General features: G+C 37.3%; 1 protein-coding gene across 2 annotated transcripts in view; it reads right to left on the bottom strand.

Annotated features, from left to right (window-relative positions):
* Adk (adenosine kinase) overlaps positions 1–19,985 on the bottom strand; it is a 393,218-nt gene that overhangs the window by 237,048 nt on the left and 136,185 nt on the right. For both annotated transcript variants that reach the window (XM_050127020.1, XM_050127018.1), the window contains exon 4: positions 16,227–16,305. In XM_050127020.1, coding sequence (XP_049982977.1) covers positions 16,227–16,305 — 79 coding nt within the window. The remainder of the gene's footprint in view (positions 1–16,226; positions 16,306–19,985) is intronic.

Genomic DNA, 19,985 nt, shown 5'->3' with positions numbered 1-19,985 from the left:
AGAGAGAGAGAGAGAGAGAGAGAGAGAGAGAGAGAGAGAGAGAGAGAGAGAGAGAGAGAGAGAGAGAGAGAGAGAGAAGGTGAAGTCACTGAGATGCCATGGAGCCACCAGAGGAAAAAGATGCGAGACGTGAGACACTAGCCAGAACCCTGCCTGTAGGTCAGGGGGGTTGTGGTAAAATATAAGATAATAGAAATGGGTTAACCAAAGATATAAGAACTAGCTAGTAATACGCTTAAATGATTGGCCAAGCGGTGATTTAAATAATATAGTTTTTGTGTGGTTATTTTGTGGTGTAGGCAGCTGGGGATGAACAAGCTGCCTCCTACTACAGCCTGCTGAATTATCATGGAGGCATCAGTCCATTATGATTCCAACCTGTTTTTAGAGTGAAGTCTGGGAATTTATTGCTCTTAGCCTGCGCTCCCTAATCATTTCATTTCACATAGTAAAATGTAAATATGAATGATTAACAGGATATTAATTTTCACTTATCATGCTGATAGAGCACACTAAATGTTCTTTGAATGACTAAAGACTCACTAAAACGTGATTATTTAATCTAAAGAAATGAAACTACAAGACTATAAAGATAGCCTTTCACATATGAAAAATAACACTTACTAAGGTACTCACTAAACCATCTATATAAACCCTATAATTACATGATAATAGGGGAAAATTTTACCAAAAAATTATCATTGTGTCACAGAAGGGGTTCTTAAGCCACTGAAAAGAAACATCTATTTTATAGAAAACAATATCCAAAATATATTATTCATCCGGAAAGAAAGACACAGGGTATCTATGAGAACGAGGGCTTTCTGGACTGTGGAGGGGTTCAGAACAGTCAAGGCTACATAGTAAGATAAGATACTATCAAAATAGGACAGTAAGAATAATAACTTTTTAAATTAAGACTTTAGGGTTAAAGCAGGCAGAGTGGTATCTGACCAAGTCACAGTTACTTAGGAAATGTGAGCATAAGGGTCACCTGAGCCCACGTGTTTGGGGCCAGTTTAAAACACAGTAAAACCTGTGTCTAAAAACCATACTAATTCAATGCAATCAGCGATTAGAACTTGAAATTTGACGTTTCCTTCTGAATTCTGTCTTTAGTGCTTTGCCTGTTACACATCATTACATGTGCACTATAAAAGTGAATAAAGAAAATGTTTGTAGAAAAAAATAAGGTTTAGGCACATAACACAAACACAGAACAAGAATTAACACTGAGAGTACCATCTAGGTTACGTCTATATACTGACTATATTGCTTTAAATGTTTATGGGGTATGTTTTACAAAGTTCCAGAAATTCAGGGTCTTTCAGAACTATGAGGCCTTCTCTTGGACAAAATGGGCTTGATCCAGGACTAAGGAGTTAGATGATCAACAGTCACCAAAGCCGACCTGAGATACTTCCTGCAAAGTTCTTCGTTTCATGTTGATGTGAAATAAAGATGCGGATAAAGAGGGACTGAGCAAAGCAGAAGGGAAAAAAAGCAAAATTTAGGAAATTTAAATTAAAGAAAAGTAAGCAATCTGGGAAAAGCGATAAACCCTTCAGAGTAGAGATTCAGAGATAGGGAAAAATTGGTCCATTACCTGTCAAGAGGCTTTTTACAGAATTTAAGGAGAAACTGGATAAAGACAGAGCTATTCTCTGGGCATACTGTAGAATGTGTCGAATGGAGTCCACCTGCTCTGTGCACGGTTCAGCAGATTCTGAAGGGCAGCTGTGCAGTCAAGCCCCCAGCTGACCATCTTTATTTGCTCTGCTTCCTGCTGACCTCAGCTCTTTGCTTAATCTTGGCCAGGGTAGTAGTTACAACCTTGACTGGCATCCTGCTGTGTGGTAACTAAACTGTGACCAGCCTATAGTTTTACCACAGGCCCTATAGGGAGCTAACTACTCCCTAATTTGGGAGGCCAAAGTTTTGTAATAGGCTCTTGCATAATAGCTAAGAGACCAATCCAAAGTAGAAAGCAGTCATGCACGTTACTACAAGACAATCAAACAGGTCTATGAAATAGGCCATTTCCCACAACCTGGGAGGTAGGTGCCAGAAGATTCCAGCCTCTTTAGTAAGTGCAATAAGAAGGCCCCTCTGGCTAAATCCTAAAAGAATGTCGATTTGAAACATTCTTCTCACTGTTGCATCTGCTTTCCTCAGCACTTCTGTCTGTAACACCAGCCTCTCCTAATGAACACACCGAATATTCCTTATATTACTTTATAGGCTGAAATTTTTCTTTATTGTTGAATTGCAAATATGGTTGTCCTTTGCTGAAACACTATGACCTCTTCCACACGGTAGTCCATCACTGAAGGTAGTCAGGGTGGGAACTCAAACCAGTCAGTAACCTTCAGCCAGGAGCTGATGTAGAGGTCAGAGAAGAGTGCTGTTTACTGGTTTGTGCCTCAGGGCTTGCTCAGCCTGCTTTCTTATAGAACACAGGACAACCAGCCCAGCAAACCACCAACAAAGGTGTGGGCCCTCCCCCATTGATCATGAATTAAGAAAACACTCTAGAGGTTTGTGTACAGCCTGACTTTGTGTATACAGTTCCTCAATCACGGTTTCCTCCTCTCAGATGACTATTGTTTGCGTCAAGTTGACATAAAACTGGCTAGCACAATTGCTCAGAAAGACCATTAAATTCAAGCACGGTATCATGGCATTGTCATTGAATTGGGAAGCTAAGGGAGATAAGCCCCTGTTTTCAGGATAGCCATTTGCAGTTGTCTGAATGAGAATGGTCCCCACTGGTGGAACTGTTGGGAGGGATGAGGAGTATGGCCCAGGAGATGGTGTGCCAGCCTCCCTCATCTTCTGTGACTCTTTCCTGTATGTGGTCAGGATGTTAGAGCTCAGCGTGCCTGTCTGCTGCCATGCTCCCTGCCAGGCCCACTTAAAGGCTTCCTTATAGAAATTTCCTTGATTATGATGTTCTATCACAGCAATAGAAAAGTAAGTAAGATGCCAGGGCACCAGGCAAGATTGTGTATTAGAAACAGAGAAATAACAAGACAACCAAAATCTTTAAGCTCAAATTAGTGAAATCCTGTCTTTTGATAATGTAGTTTTGTTGATTCTGGAGTTGGAATTTTGAGAGATGCTTTTGCTACTTAACAAAGCTAGCCTTGAAAGGCAAGCTTCCTGTTTTTGACAATATGCTCGCAGCTTTCTATGATGCTTGCTTAGCTTAATTGCTGATTAGAAAATGTAAGAAATGTAATAAAAACTACTGCACACACTCTGGAATTAAGACAGTGCTACAGAAGATAAACACCAAACGCTGCACATGGAATTACTAGGGATTCACCATTACATCCCTAGAAAATTATTGGTTTTATTTTCACAAAGAAATTTAATAATTTGGTGGACACTGGATTTAAAAATAATCTGTACATAAGTACTATATGACGTGTATAGCATACAAAGAACTACCTCTTGGTATGAAAAATACCCCACACAGGAATAGACTTACTCATTTTTGAATTTGAATACTAACAGTGACTAACTCATGGTGCCTAACCAATAAATATCTCAACAGTAACAGACACCAGTGGATTTCCTTGTCTAAAACAAGGTTAGAATTAAAAAATAGAGAGTTTGGGAAAGGATTGGAATTTTTGAACTTTGTAATACTCAAGTAGTTATAAAGGAATACTTAAGTCTGAGTTTACTATTTTAGATTTTTGAGTAAATTTTTTGAGATCAATAGTTGGAAGAAAAAAGGTTGGAATATTATGTTCCTTAAAATACATTATTACAGCCTTTTGGCTAAGATCAAATGCAGTACCATGTATATTCTTATCAGTTTAACACACATATCATTATCAAATTGCCAGATTTACGATTCAGTTAAAAAACTGCCAGGTACACTTTTCTTATGCAATGACACCACTTACAATTTACTGAACTCTTACACAGTTCACAATGTTGTCACTCAGTTCTAACAACACACCATGTGAATTTAGAAACTATGTGAAACAATTGAAAGTTTTTAAAATTGACCCTCCCCCAAAGTGAAGATTCATTAGAGGATGTCTAGGCATTGCTTAGAATGATCTTCAATGGGTTACGTGACTCTATCAGGTTTACAGCTTTGATTTTTATTGAGTTTGTAAACTTTCTGTTGTTGATATCTAGCTTTAGTCTGTGGTGGTCAGATAGGACACAGGGTGTTATTTCAATTTGCTTATATCTGTCAAGATCTGGGTCTGAGTACATGGTCAATTTTGGAAAAAGTGCCATGAGATACTGAAAGGAATATATAGTCTTTTCTATTTGGGTAAAATTTTGTGTAAATATCTGTTAATTCTATGTTTCTAACATCAGTTAGCTCCAACAATTCTCTGTTTATTTTCTGGATGACCTGTCTATTGAAGTCTCCCACTATCAGTTTGTGAGGATCAATTATGTGATTAAGGTATAGTAGTGCTTCTTTCTGAATTTGGGTGCCCTTGTATATAGATGTTAAGAAATGCAATGTCCTCTTCTTGGATTCTTTTCTTTGATGTCTATGACATACTTCCCTATCTCTTCTGATTCCTTTTGGCTTAAAGTTTATTTTTTCAGATAACTAAAATAGCTACATCAGCTTGCTTCTTGGGTCCATTTGCTTGTAATATCTTTTTCCACTCTTTCATCCTCAGATGATGTCTATCCTTGATGGTAATGTTTCTTGGATGCAACAGAAGGATGGATACAGTTTTCAAATCCATTGTTAGCCTGTGTCTTCAACCTTTTCGTAATATCCCAGATCCCCTGGCAGTGTTGTGCCAGGAGAGATGAAGATCTGTAGTTAGGCTATCAGATTCCCTGGCTGCAAAGGCCTGTGGATTCACGGGGATTGCCTGCTGGAGATGGGATCTGGGATAAAGCAATGAGTTGTGGGGATGGGAGGGTAGGAGAGGAAGCTTTGCATAATCCACTGAGAATGGGCTTGAGGGGAAGAGAGGATGAACAGAGGGAGGTCTGCTGCAGAGCTAGGGATGAGACTGGGGAATAGGATTTGGAGGAGAGGACCACTGATTAAGTGAAGATCTTCATTGGCCTACCTGCCTACCAGGCTGAAGCAAGACTTTTTTTTTTTTTTTAAAGAAAGAAAAGATTTTCATTAAAAACAGGGCAGGCAACAAGAACTTCACAACTGAATTGGCAAAGGCTATCCTTGTTCAACCAATTAACAAATGAGATTTTTTTCAGAAAAAAAGTGAATTTAATATTCTTTTTAAATAAATAATTAACAATCCAAAGTTTTGGCTTTGGTTTGTTGTTGTTTTCCCTTTAAAGCTTGTGATGCAAATTCCAGAATAGAATGACAAGGATTAAGATCCACTGTTGACAAAGGGATGTCACTTATAGTACTTCTTACTAATGCTTTCTGCTTTGCACTGAGGCAACAGGGACACAAACTGAAATAGTATTCATATAATCAAACATATTGGGGCACTACTACCAAGGCTCACAAAAGGCAGATGCGTGCCCTTCTGTAAGTGGATAACTGAGAAATGTCGTTTACACCAGACAACTTTAGAATAGAAACACAGTTCCTGAGACAGACTCAAAAATGTGTCTTTAGTAATGGTGCTAAAATGATCTCTCATAATAAGGTATAAAATAAGGTCTAAGAGGAAAGTATGGAAGTTTTAAAAGGCAAGAAGAAATTAAAAAATAAAAGGGGAGAAACGGAGAAAAGAAGGAAATGAAACACTAGTTATTTTAAATTAAATCTGACACAAAGTAAAAGCATTTTACAAACAAAAATCTGAGAAAGGACAACAGTTTTCATGATTTTAATTACTAAAAATTAACAACCCAGTTCAACAAGGAAAAGGTCACTGAAGAAAGAAGTGTTAATTCATACTGAGCAATTTCCAACTACAAAGAGGACTCACAATTGAAGAGTCAGTTATATATTTACAGGACTCATTGCTCCTTGGTTCTGCACTGACAGACACCTCCTCCTTCCTGGGAGGATCCCACAGGTCTGCACTGCATCACCACCTGCCACATCCTGCTCTGATTTTTATAAATACAGTTGTGTTCCTAACGCATCCAACTGCTCCAGGTGTAAGGCATTAGAACAGAGAATTCTCTTTGATCACTCCAATGTCATTTCTTCTTTTAAAATGTAAGTAGTCTAGACTGGCTGCAGACTCCCAGAGATGTGAATCATAAAAAAACCTCTTAACCCCTAAACAGTTTTACTAGGTGAAATAGGTTTTAAAAAAAAAAGTCAACAATCAAATATTTTAACTTCTGAATGCAGTTACTCAAAGGGAAAGACGTAACAATTTGAAACTTAAGTGCTATGAATTGTACTTCAATGTTTCTATTTTATTCCAACATAACTCTGAAAATATAGTTTTTAGATACTCAGGGCATATAGAGTTTAGCAAAATTTAAAGTTCTTAAGACTGGAACACTGAATGGTAATCTGTATTATATCAACAGCAAGCAGTTCTCTCAAAATTTTAGACAAAAACAGAAACATGGTAAAAATTTTACTACAGATTAAGTATAAATATGGAAGCTTATATGAGTGATAAGAAACTGGAAGATCACAAAATCAGCAGCCATAAAAGTAAGTCACATCATTCCTCCACCTTTAGTTAAGGTGTATAAGAATTTGTCAGATGTCATAAGACAGTTTGAATGTACATTCATGAAGAGACCAGCCTAAGTGTTCAATCTTATGTGAAGAAAAGTGAGATCTACCAGAAGCAGTTGTAAAAATGGGATTATAAAATAAAAGTTATAATAAGGAACATAGTATTCATTTCTGCTACTAAAAAAAAACTATGCATGGGGGCCATTTGGCAGGATCTTACACAATTTAGTAGTTTCAATGAAATGAGTCCATTATAGCAAAGACAGAAGTATAATTTTACCCAAAGATCTTTGCTTAATTGAGAATGAAATTTTTACTACTTTTAGAAAAATGGTAGTTTCTGAAATAACATAAAAATTCATATTCTTTACTAGTGAATACTCATAAAAATCCACATAACCTCAATACTGAAACTTAACAGAGAAGACCAATTTCAATGCAGATTATATTATACTTTTCAAAGAATAAGAAGGCAGTTAAAAAACATTTAATGAAATACCCAAAATGCACACAAAAATAATACTTATCATTGTCACCTAAAATAGAAGAAATGAACAAGCTGGGCAGGATAGTTGAGGCTTGTGATCTCAGTATGCAAGAGGCAGAAGCTGGGGGAATCTATCCACATTCAAGGCCAACTATGACTACATAGTAAGTCTGAAGCTAGCTAGGGTAGCACATGAGGACCTGTCTCAAAAAGGCAGGGGAAAAGAAGGGAGGGGACTGAAAGGATCAGGGAGGCAGTGGTAGAACGTGTGACAAGCTTGGGGTCCTATAAGTTTGATTTACAGTACACAGAAGCAGAAGAAAACAGGCCCTCATTAGAAGTTATGAGGTCAGAAGGAACGAGCTGAGATATAACAAAAGAAAAGTCACAATTGAATTACTTGGAAGGTATCAAGGTATCTGTGGAGACTGAGCCTAAAGATTTCTATTCCGCCATCTTATGTTTGTAAGCATATCAAGGCCAAAGTATTACTATGAGTGAGACATTTTATTTTGAATAGTTTCATTTCATGTCAACATAATCATTTAACAAAAATGTATTTACATACACACAAAGAAAAATGTAAGAGAAAGTAAATATCTGCCACAAAACCAGACAATTAAAAAAGTTTGTTACTGACAGACCACGCCTTTAGTCCAAGTACTCCGGAATCAGAGGTGGACAGGCCTGTGAGTCTGAGGACAGCCTGGTCTACAAAGTGAGTTCCAGGCCATCCAGATCTTTGAGGCCTTGCTTCAAACAAACAAACAAACAAATACAAAACAAACAAACTACCTCCCCAAAACAAACAAAAAGGTAGTCAAACAAAAATTGTTAAGAGCTACATTGTCAAGCTACAATGAAAAGATACTAAATAGCAACCAGAATCCATATTAACAAATATAGGGCCTTGGTTAAGGCAATTACATAAGTAAATATAAATCCCAGCATTATGGAACATTGGAATGCAATAGCTCACAGATGTATTTATGCACAGTTGGAAAAGGAGAAATGCTGAGGTAGAGTCTTGGTACATGTTCCATGCTGTCTCAACCTCCTGAGTGCTGATACTATATTTCAGAATACATTATAGACTGCTTTCAGCCTACTATGTGCTGAAGAAGAACCTGGAGAAATCCCCCACTGTTTTGGCATCCTCCCACCGCTCTTCTCCGGCTCTGGGGAATCTCAGTACTCTAGTCCACTCTTTGGAAAGCCCGATGTCTTGCTTTCTACAAATTAATGAGTACATGTGGTATTTGTCTTTGTGACATAATGCTGCTTCAAAATGACAGGGTTTCATTCTTTTGAGAAATGAATAGTACTCCATTGTGTAAATATATTCATTCATCCCCTGAAGGGTATTTGGCTTTACTCCACATTCTGCCTATGGAGCTCTGATAAACACAAGTGTGTAAAAATCTTCCTAAAACAACTTCATTTCACTGTAATTCCTTATGTAATTATAAATGTCCTAAAGGAGAATTTAGGAGATAATCATTACAAAGTTATATATACTGTGTGGGCATACAAATAAAAAGATGTAATCATTAACAGTAACTAAATAAGAGGATAAGTTGGAGATGTAAAGGAAAAGTGTTAGTTTACTACATATTCAGGTTAGGTTGTTATAAGATGAGGAGGTTAATTATAAGTAAATGACACAGGAAAGGAAAAGGAAGAAAAGATCCAGAAGAATATACTACCACAATTCAACTACATGAGAGCACTGTTACTTTAAGATAAAAGTAAAAAATGTCACCTGATAAAGACTAAATTTTTGTATCCCCTCCACTCCTGCCAATTTACATCTATTACAAACAGACATCCAGCTTGACCTGACTGCAGCCATCTTGAGCAGTGACCAATGCTACTCCTGAGTTCCTCTGGTATGTTTTCCCACCACAGTAGAAATAAACTAAACAATCTGAATGGTAGGTAAAGTTATATGACTAGACCCAGCTGCCATCAAAGTCAAGAATGTGCCAAGATCTTTGAAATAATCTTGACACAAACCAGATACTTCCCCACTTGGAGGAAGTGATTTTGTCTGCCTGTTACATAAGCCACGGTTCTTTAACCTAAGTCACAGGGGATTTTGCTGACTTCCTTGCCATGGGTCTGTATATAAGTCCCCAACCAGCCTGAGAGCACTCTGCAAATCCGCTTCTACATGTCTGTCTTTCTTCCCTCCCACAGTACCCGTGCTTGGAGCTCATATGCTGGGACAAGAAGCATATTGAAGCACTAATCTCCAACAATACAGAAACTGACTGTATATGAGGATAAGCCTTGAACAAGGTAGTTAGGATAATGAGGCCATTATGGTGGGTCCTAATCCAATCTGACATTAGTATCTACAGGGAGGCAAAGGACGTAAGCATGCACAGTGACAGCCCAGTGAGAAAACGGCAACAAAGCCAGGCAGTGGTGGCGCACGCCTTTAATCCCAGCACCTGGGAGGCAGAGGCAGGCTGATCTCTGTGAGTTTGAGTCCAGCCTGGTCTACAAGAGCTAGTTCCAGGACAGGTCCCAAAGCCACAATAGTGGCCACCTGCAGGACAAGAAGAGTCCCGAACTAATGTGCAGAGAGAAAGAGAGAGAGAGAGAGATAAATCCCCATTGCTCCCTTGCCAGGATACAACATTCTTATAAATACATTATTCTATACTGACTTCTCTTACTTGAATGCTTCTATTAATAAGACAAAAAAATGGAACCATTTAGTAGTGGCAATAAGTAGTACTGGCATAAATCTAACTAATGTGTGAGAAAATATCACAATGTCTATAATGCTTCTTTTGTTAACATACATACAGCTATTTACATTATATCTTGATAAATTTTATGCACCATATTATATATCATTAAATATGTAACTGGAAATGTTTTAGCAGTATAAAAAATGAAGGAATTAGTATGGAAGAGAAGGCATATCAGAGAGGACAGGAAAAACAAAGACATGACAGGTGACAGTGATCATTATACTCATGAATGGAAATGACATAATCAAATCTAATATTATAATATAGACTAATAAGAAACATTTTAAAATCAAATACCCATGACTAACATGTCTATCAGTTGAGAACACTCTCAAGTATACTGTTTGTTGGTTAAAATTTCATCCTCAAAGAAATAATGGTTTTTTTAAAGCACAGAGTGTCAAAACAAATGGTGCGGGAGAATTGTCTGTAGTCTGTCAATCATGTTTTAAATAAATGCTGATTGGCCAGGCAGGAAGTATAGGTGGGAAATCCAGACAGAAAGTAGGGGTGATGCAATGAGAACTGGAGAATTCTGGGAAGGAGAAAGCTGATTCCTCCCAGTCCGGCCCAGACCACTGAGGAAGCAGGATGTGACCTGCCAGCTGAAAACGGTGGTAAGCTACAAGAGTTAACAAAAAGCCTGAGCCAATGGGCCAATCAGTTTTATAACTTATGGAGATCTCTGTGTGATTTTCTTTGGGGCTTGTCAGCTGTGGGGTACCAGGCAGGACAGAAACCTCCAACAAGCAGGACCTTCATGTTATAAACAAAGTTTAGTTAAGGGGCTAATAAAATTCTATTGAATGTCAGTGCATTTTCCTGAAAAAAAAATTAATCTATAAGTTTAAAGCACGTTTATTACATAAAAATGAAGCCAATATTTTTATTTGTATGAGTTTCTGCCAGGGTATTTAGAGCCTGCTCAAATATTATCAAGCACTTCTGGAAAGCTATGCAAATTTCTACTTCAACGTGATTCTTTTCTTTATGTGCTTAGTGTATTGTAAACAGACATATTCTTTAGTTTCAAATTATTAACTCTACTGATATAAGTTCTTAATGTGTGGTCCCTGCTGGTTGGTCTTAAACTTGGAATCCTGTTTCAGCCTCCCAATTTTTATTGTATTTCTGGATTCATACCCAGTGATATTTATCTTTTCGCTAATCTTTTGGGAACTGGGAATTGAACCCAGGGCTTGCACATGGTAGACAAACATTGTCCGATTAAGCCATTAAGCCATAATCCAAGACCAAAGGCACTCTTAGGGTCACATCCATGAAGACCATCTTCTGTGTCTTTCAAATTGAAAATTTTATTAAATGCCAATGCAATTATATATTGAATGTTCAAATCAACTCAATGTTTAAAAAATGGTAAATAAAAACATCACACACTGAAATTGGGTGGTCTGGTTAATTGGGTCTGATCATTAGGATCACAGGTAAGAAAAATAAAAAGTGTAAGAAGGGGCTGGAGTGATGGCTCAACAGTAGCTATTCTTCCAGAGGACCTGAATGTAGTTCCCAGAACCTACACTCGGTGGCTTGGGAGGCAAGGGAAAGTGCACAGATACATATGAACAGAAATCAATATTTAGCTTGATGTGGTGGTATACACCTTTAAAACAGTATTTACAAAGTAGAGGATGTAGGTGGATTTCTCTGAGATACACAGTGAGACCTTGTGTCAAAAAACAAAAGTATAGAAAAAGGCGTGTGTAGAAACTGCCAACGTTTGATGTTTGATTCTATATTGTCAGTCAAATATTCATAAGCCCTAATTTGGTACAGGAAAATTGTCTGTATTCTGTCAATCAAGTTTTAAATAAACACTGATTGGCCAGGCAGGAAGTATAGGCAGAAAAACCAGACAGGAAGTAGAAATGATACACTAAGAACAGGAGAATTCTGGGAAGGAGGAAGTTGATTACTCCCACTCCTGCCCAGACTCCGAAGAAGAAGCAAGATGTGAGCTGCCCTGCTGAAAAATGTACCGAAACATGTGGCTAGCATAGATAAGAACAATGGGTTAATATAAGCTACAAGAGCTAAGATGTAGCCTGAGCTAATGAGCCAATCAGCATTATAACTTATAGAGATCTCTGTGTGATTTTCTTTGGAGCTAAACAGCTGTAGGAATTGGGAAGGACAGAAAACCTCAACAAGCCTGGCCCCCTTCATGTTACACTAATTTATATTTGAATGGGACATTAATGAATATATGTTTATATATGATTGTGGCTTCATTAAAATCTTCACTGTGGTTAGATAAATCAAAATACATAAGGGCTTAAGAACATTTTCTTGACAGGAGGGCTGGAGAGATGACTCAGTGGGTATGAGCATCGCCTGGATCTGTCATATCACATGAAGTATAAAATATGACTATTGGTAATATCAGACAGAACTCTAAGCAGGACAACACATTCATTATCAAGAATGTTTCCATCTCTCTGGAGTCTGACAGAAGAGGCCTACACACCCAGCCTAATCTTGAACTCTGAGATCCACCTGCCTCTGCCTCCAGATGAAAAGTATGTGCCACAACAGACCAAGCCCACATCTTGACCTGCAAATGTTACTTCATTATTAAATAAATGTGTAAAATCTTTTATAATTTACAGATTGTGACAAATTATTCATAAAAGAAAATTTACTCTTTTAATCACTTTATAACTGTGCTTTTACTTAGCAGTGACTTACATTCTGAGACATGTTGTGAGGCATTTCATTACATAAGAATACCACAGGGTGAGTCTGCAGAAACTAAGGAGGGTAAGCAGTTGGTGACTAATGCAGCAGCAGTACACTACTGCAATACATAGGTCCCTAAGTGCCCCGACACTGCCACGAAACACATGGCTGCACACAGGCCACGAGCATTAAGTACATCTATGTGCTTTGTGCCAATAACACCGCCATCTTGAAAAAAAGAAACTCTGTATGAATTAAATAGTAACTCCCCATTTGTCCTCCTTCCAGTTTTTGAGAGTGACCATTTTACTTTCTCTGTGAAATCAGGATATAGCAGATGCCAAATATAAGTGGAGCCATAAAACATGCATGTGATAGTGTGACTGGCTTATCTTATGGAACACAACTGAAGTTCTCTTTTACAAGAACACTGATCCACTCCAGTTACCGAAGAACTCATTTCCACATACCATTATAAGGGAGAATTTGTGCTTCAGACTGAAAATTAGGAGGACATAAACAAATTAGCATATGCGGAGATGGAACACCTGGGTCTTGAGGTTAATATCAGCTTTAATTCACTGAAGAACTAGCATTCCATTCTCTAGTAGTGATACCAATATACAGTATCATCTTTAGGACACAGGGTGTTCAACTGCCCAGATACTTACTTATAAATCTCATTTTCCTTATTTCATTTGATTGTTTATATAGAGGACTTCTTATTGAGTAGAGTAGGACAAATAAATGTTAAAAGAACAAAAAGAAAACCCTTTGAATAGGTACTAATAGAGTTTGAGAAGATATGATATATTAAAGAGTCCTAGGCAATAAGAGAATTTAATTTCAGTGTTCAGACCGTCAACAGTAGTGAAAAAGTGAAGAGTGGAGAGAATCAGAGAGGTGAGGAAAATTCCTGCCATGGCCAGAAGAACATCATCCCCATTACTCTCTGCTGAAATCCATGGTGAGCTCTCAGCCTTCGTCCTCATAAGGAATTCAATGAAATGAGGTCAGGAGAATATGCACATATTAATAGTAGTGGTATTAAAGAACAAATACCAGAGATTTCTTGCTTCAAAAATACAGAAGAAAAGACAATTAGAGGACATCAAAGAGGGCAGTGGTCTGTAGGAGAGGAAGAAAGGATTTACACAAAAACGACCTTGACAGTGTTCTGACCATGACTTAAAGCCTTCAGAAATCTGAGGGAAAACTTCTGTTATTTAATTCATTCAATCAGTGTATTTTGTTACGGTAGTCAGAACAAATTAATATAATATCCAAAATTGAAATGTAAGTCATTCTTTTGTGTATGTGACTTTGGGGACAGAACCCAGGGCCTTGTGTGCCATACAGCCCAAGGCTTTTTCTCATGTCTTTCATTTTTAAAAACAAATCAAACTTTATTTTGTATATGGTGAGCAGCGTGTACATGCAGAAGCCAGTGAGAACTTTCAGGGACAGATTCCATCATGTGAATGATGGGGACAGAATTCAGATTGTCAGGTCTGGAGGAACATGCCTTTATCCTGCCAACCATCTCACTGGAAATACAAAAATAAAAGCCAGGAGACTCTTGCGTGGCAGTCCTCAGTGGCTTTGTGCTTCTGCTTGTGCAGCTGCTGCCTCCTGAGCTGACATGAGAGTTGCCCACCTTGCAGGCAAGACAATGGTCTCGGAATTGTAAAAAAAAAAGTCTTCAAATACTAAACTAGGGGACCCAAATTACTTTGAGATTTTAAGACAACAGTTTTACCAAGTTTCCCAGGCCAGCCTCCAATTCACCAGGTAGTCTATACATGCCTGGAACTTGGGATGTTCCTGTCGTGGACTCTTAAGCAGCTGGTATGATAGGCCTGGGCTATGACACTGGATTTTGCTTCTTTTGTTGTTTTATCCCCAATTCATCTGAGCTCACTCATATCAAACAAAAGAAGTAACTGGACAAAAGTCTTAAGCCATTTCAAAACAACAACCATCTTAAACGCTATAACCTTTGAGTTTTAGAGGTAGGTAGAGTAATTCAATTGAATATTTAAATCGAGTAAGAGTTAAGAAAAAGGAAAGAAGGAAGGGGAAAAAAGGAGGGAACTCTCTGGATTTTATTTCTCAGTTTGTCATTTCTCCTGTCCTTTAAGTGAATTAGAATTAATAGAGAAAGCATTTATCAACAAATAAACAAGAATGACCCTAGTCCATGAAAACTAAACTATGACTACAGAATAAGATAAGGCAACTTTCAAATTATAGCAATTATCTTTTTCATATCCTTCCAAATTGGAGTTTCAAAATTAAAAAAAAAAAGGTGTTTTTTTTGTTTGTTTCGTTTTGTTTTTTAAATATATGAGTGCTCGTTCTACCTGAATGTACACAACATTCCAGAAGAGGGCATTAGATTCCACTGTAGATGGTGTGAGCCACCATGTGGTTGCTAGAATTGAACTGAGGACCTCTGGAAGAGCAATCAGTGCTCTTAACTGCTTAGCCCTCTCTCCAGCCCCTAACATTAACTCTTAACTTTAGATTAGCTGTTGATTCAGACTATATTTCTAACTGTGTTTATTCCAATACTACTGAATGAATTTTATAGTTCTAAAGAATATAGATTCATATGCAAGTAAATATACATGTATATTGGACAGTTCTAAAGTATGCAAAAACACATATGCAAAAATATACACGTGTATGTAAGTACATAAGACACATGCTTAGATACTGACATTTAAATGGATAGAAAGACACATACACTTTGGCAGTTTGGGTGACCCCTGACTTTAATCTCAGCACTCAGAGGCTACAGGAGGCAGATCTCTATACTTGAGGCCATCATGGCTTATATGGGGTGTTACAGGTCAGTCAGAGCTACACAGTAAGACTCTATCACAAAACAAACAAGAAGAGATACATATTTGTATTCACATACTTATATAATGAAGAATGTTATTAGATAGTAGCAATATCCTTTCTACACACCACATAAAAAGAAAAGGTTTCATTTTGTTTGGAATTGGGGTTACACTGTTTCCTAGGCTGACCTCACATTCATGGTCCTCCTCAATCAGCCTATAAAATACCTAAAATTACAGGTGCATGCAATCACCTGTATAAAATGAAAAATTTCTAAATTACATTAAGTTCTATACACTTGTAATTCTAGTGCTCCAGAGGCAAAAGCAAGCAGATCATCACAAGTTTGAGGCCCACGTAGTCCACACAGTGACTTCTAGGCCAGCCACGTCTATATAGGTAAACCCTGCCTTCAAATAACAGAAGGAAGGATTAAGTGACGGAAGGATGGAGGGGCAAAACTGTCAAAGTAGTTGACATTAAAGCAAAATTAGATAAAATTAACAAAAGAAAAAATTCACTTATAAAATAAAAATTATAGCTATCTATGAAATGAGAAGTTCTACAAAGCAATTAACATACAAAAATAGTAACGAATAAATATATTAAATTCTCTTTAAGCTTATCAAAAAGAAAGACAACTAAAATTAGTTTTATTAAATGTGTTGTTGAAGACTCAAGTGAAAATGAACAAAAACTCTTTTGAAACATTAAAAGTAAACTGGAAAACAATATGTAAAATAACTAAAAGTTTAGATTCATTTTGAAACATTTTCATTAATTTTTAATATAGTTAACCAACCTGAGCCACTTTAATTGAATTCTGGGTAGAGCCACCAGCATGATATTCAACTTTGAATTTTTTTACAAGTTCATCAAACCTACAAAGAAATTACAGGAGAAGGTAAGTTAGCATATGTCAATTTTCACAAACTGCAAATTCTAATTAAAATATAATCAGTGCAATCCTAAAATCATTTATTTGTATTCAAAAATGAATTAAATTTCTTTGTAAATACATATCGTTAAGAATCTAAAACATATACTTTCTGAACTAAGCCATTATACAAACTAGACAGCAAAATAAAATTAATAGAGTGGTGAATGAAGGTCACATATGGCAAACTGGAGATTCAAAGCCAGAATCCTGCTGGACAGGATGATGTAGCCTGTAGTCCTAGGAGATAAGGGCAGGAGACAGAATTCAAGGGCAGCCTGAGCTACAGGAGACCCTGTCTCAAAAAGCAAAACAAAACATAACCAAAGAATCTAACAGAGTTCCGATTTGAGAATAATATAAATTTAAAAATGAGTATTTCCCCCTTACTCACACAAGGGTTTTCTACAAAAAAAAAATTGAATATCTAAAAATTATACCTTTACTTTAGAACAAAAAAGGTCAACGTTCGCCAAATCTCTCCATCACCTCATCTCCTACCTGAAGCAAGTACTGATGTATATTTCATCTCTATTTTTTTCAATTCTAGACACTTTGTACGCAAATGGAATTATATAACGTGGTTTCTGTAATTAAACTCTTTCACAAAAAAAAAAAATACTTTCAAGGCTTTTGGTGGTTTGAAGAATGGCCTCCATAGGGTACATTCATTTGAATGCTCAGGGAGTAGCGCTATCTGAAAGGATTAGGAGGGGCGGCTTTGTTGGAGGAAGTGTGTTACTCTGGGTGGGCCCAGACATTTTATATAAGAACATATTAATTCATGTCACTGAATTCAACTCAGAATTTCTTAAAGAGAAACATTATGTAAAAAATGCATCAAGTCCTTTTAAAGTTGTTTTTGTGGTGTGTTGATGTTTGAGGTAAGGTTTCACTGTGTAGCCCTGGTTATCCTGGAACTCAGAGATCTACTTGCCCCTGTCTCCCAAGCCTAAAATTAAAGGCACGTGAGATCCACACCCGACCTTTTATCTAAAGTAGTTTTAACCCTGATTTCATAGAATATGTAGAAATTAAATTCTAATTAATGCTTTCCACTCAGTTCACAAACCCTTCACTAAAGTAATTTCTGAGCAATTCACAGGTTATCGATGCACCGCTTTGCTTGTGAGGAAAACAAGGACAGCACAAGGAAAAAGAGAGGCCTTGCGGATCAAAGCTGTGCTTCAGCAGTGGCTGTCAGTAACAAATACCTTGAGATTATACACAAAATAAAAGAAAATACATACATAAAAAGTTACCAAGTAAAATGTCCTAATACGGAAACAATGCATTCTAGAACAGATAGATAGCACTGACTTCTCCGAAAAACTGAGAATAAGGCTGATGGATCACCAGTATGCTACCGTAATCAGCAGAGAGTGAACTGTAGAACCCATGGGCAGACAACAAGTGACCACGGAAATACTGACTAACAGCATCACTCAGAATAAAAGCCCTCATGTCATTAAAATCAAGGGCAGAGGCAGTGATGAAAATAAAGGCAGAAAAACTATTATAGAAAAATTCACCTTCTCAAAAGCATTATAATTATTACTGTTATCCAAGGCAGGTTATGTGAAGGTCAGTGATTCAGCAATTTAATAGAAGAGAATCGATGCTATAGCAAGATACAGTAACTATTTTTTGCACGCTCTCATTAAAATGCACTGGTCATTTCATAAGATTTCCAGTTTCCTTTCATAGAGTTACAGTGAAGAACAGTAAGTAATTTAAAATGAATTTTGATATGTTCTGTTTGACAAAAATTCCACAGAATTAAATAATTTATGCTTTGTGACATACCAAATTAAGTTAGAAAAATTAGCACTCAAGAATAAAGAATAGCACTCAAAACATAAAGAAAGTCACATACATAAAAACTAAACAAGCAATCGAACAAAATCAGGAGGCTTCAGAGATGATGACTCAGTAATTAAAACACTGTCTGGTCCTCCGGAGGACACAGGTTTGGTTTCCAGTACCCACATGGCCTCCTCACAACCATCTGCAACTCTGGTTCCAGAGAAACTGACTCCATTTTTACAGCAATAGGCACGCACACACAAAGCACACATACACACAAAATTAAAATAGAAAAACAATTTATAATTGTGAGTCAGATAATGCTGGAGAAGTGGAGACAGCTCTAAGCACTTGCCAGCAAGGCTGACCATCTGAGTTTGTACTCTGGAACCTAACACAAAAGGAGAGAATCAACTCCTAAAAGTCACCATTTGAACGTCGCACTTTACTGTGCATGTGCACACACGTAAATGATAAAAAAAATTAAATTGTGATAAAAAGAACAATATATTGGGGCAGTCTCTTATAAATACTCACTATAACTTAGAAAAGCCATCGTGGGACTCTTAATTCCACTATTTTGATTGATATGTAATGATAGCAATAGAAAATTGTGCAATGCCTTTAATCCCGGCACTTGGGAGGCAGAGGTAGGCAGATTTCTGTGAGTTAAGGCTAGCCTGGTCTACAAAAAGTTCCAGGACAGCCAGGACTTTTACACAGAGAAACCCTGTCTCAGAAGAGAGGAGTGGAGAAGCTGGAAGGGGAGGGAAGAGGAGGGGGATCGGAAGGGAAGGAGGGAGGGAGGGAGGGAGGGAGGACGGATGGACCTTGCTTCTATAATTTGATGGTGAAAAAGCCATGATCCAATTTATAAGATTAAAAAAAAAATGAAGTTTGGGTACTTTGAATTTTTATTCTTTATTCAATTTCTTTTTTATTTTATTTTATTTTATTTTTTTCCAAGTCGGAGTTTCTCTGTGTATCCCTGACCTCTGCCTCCCAACTGCTGGGATTAAAGGTGTCTGCCACCATACCTGACAATTCTTTACTCAATTTTAAGACATGGCTTCCACAACCTGGAAACAATCTAAATGCCACTTGAACGAAGAGTGGATAAGGAAAATGTGGTATATTTACGCAATGGAGTACTACACAGCAGAAAAAAGTAATGACACCTTGAAATTTGCAGGCAAATGGATGGGGCTAGAAAACATCATTTTGAGTGAGGTAATCCAGACACAGAAAGACAATTATCACATGTACTCAGTCATAAGTGGTTTTTAAACATAAAGCAAAGAAAACCAGCCTACAAATCACAATCCCAGAGAACTTAGACAACAATGAGAACCCTAAGAGAGACATACTTGGATCTAATCTACATGGTAAGTAGAAAAAGACAAGATCTTCTGAGTAAATTGGGAGCATGGGGACCATGGTAGAGGGTAGAAGGGGAAGGGAGGGGAGCAGAGAAAAATGTAGAGTGCAATAAAAATCAATAATAAAAAGACATGGCTTTCAAAATACCTTTCTTAATCTTTTAGCAACCTAATACTGCAAACTGGAAGTCAAATGGAATTGATAATAAGAAGCTTTAGGAACATCAACTTTCTTTTCTGACACTCCTGAATGACTCAAGAACAGCAAATCCATAACTGACCAAAGTATATACTTCACATTACCCAAAATTAATTCCTAAGAAGCACCCTCCTTCCCTCTCTCACTCCCACTTCCTTCCATACCTTTCTCTGCTGATAATGAAACCCAAACCCTGGTCAGCCAACCAACTGATAAGGAAATACAGCTATCAACGCCATT

This window comes from Alexandromys fortis, unplaced genomic scaffold (genome assembly GCF_014885135.2).
Source record: "Alexandromys fortis isolate MF-2015 unplaced genomic scaffold, M_Fortis_MF-2015_v1.1 scaffold_233, whole genome shotgun sequence".
Lineage (NCBI taxonomy): Eukaryota > Metazoa > Chordata > Mammalia > Rodentia > Cricetidae > Alexandromys > Alexandromys fortis.
This window is presented reverse-complemented; position numbering and strand designations above follow the sequence as displayed.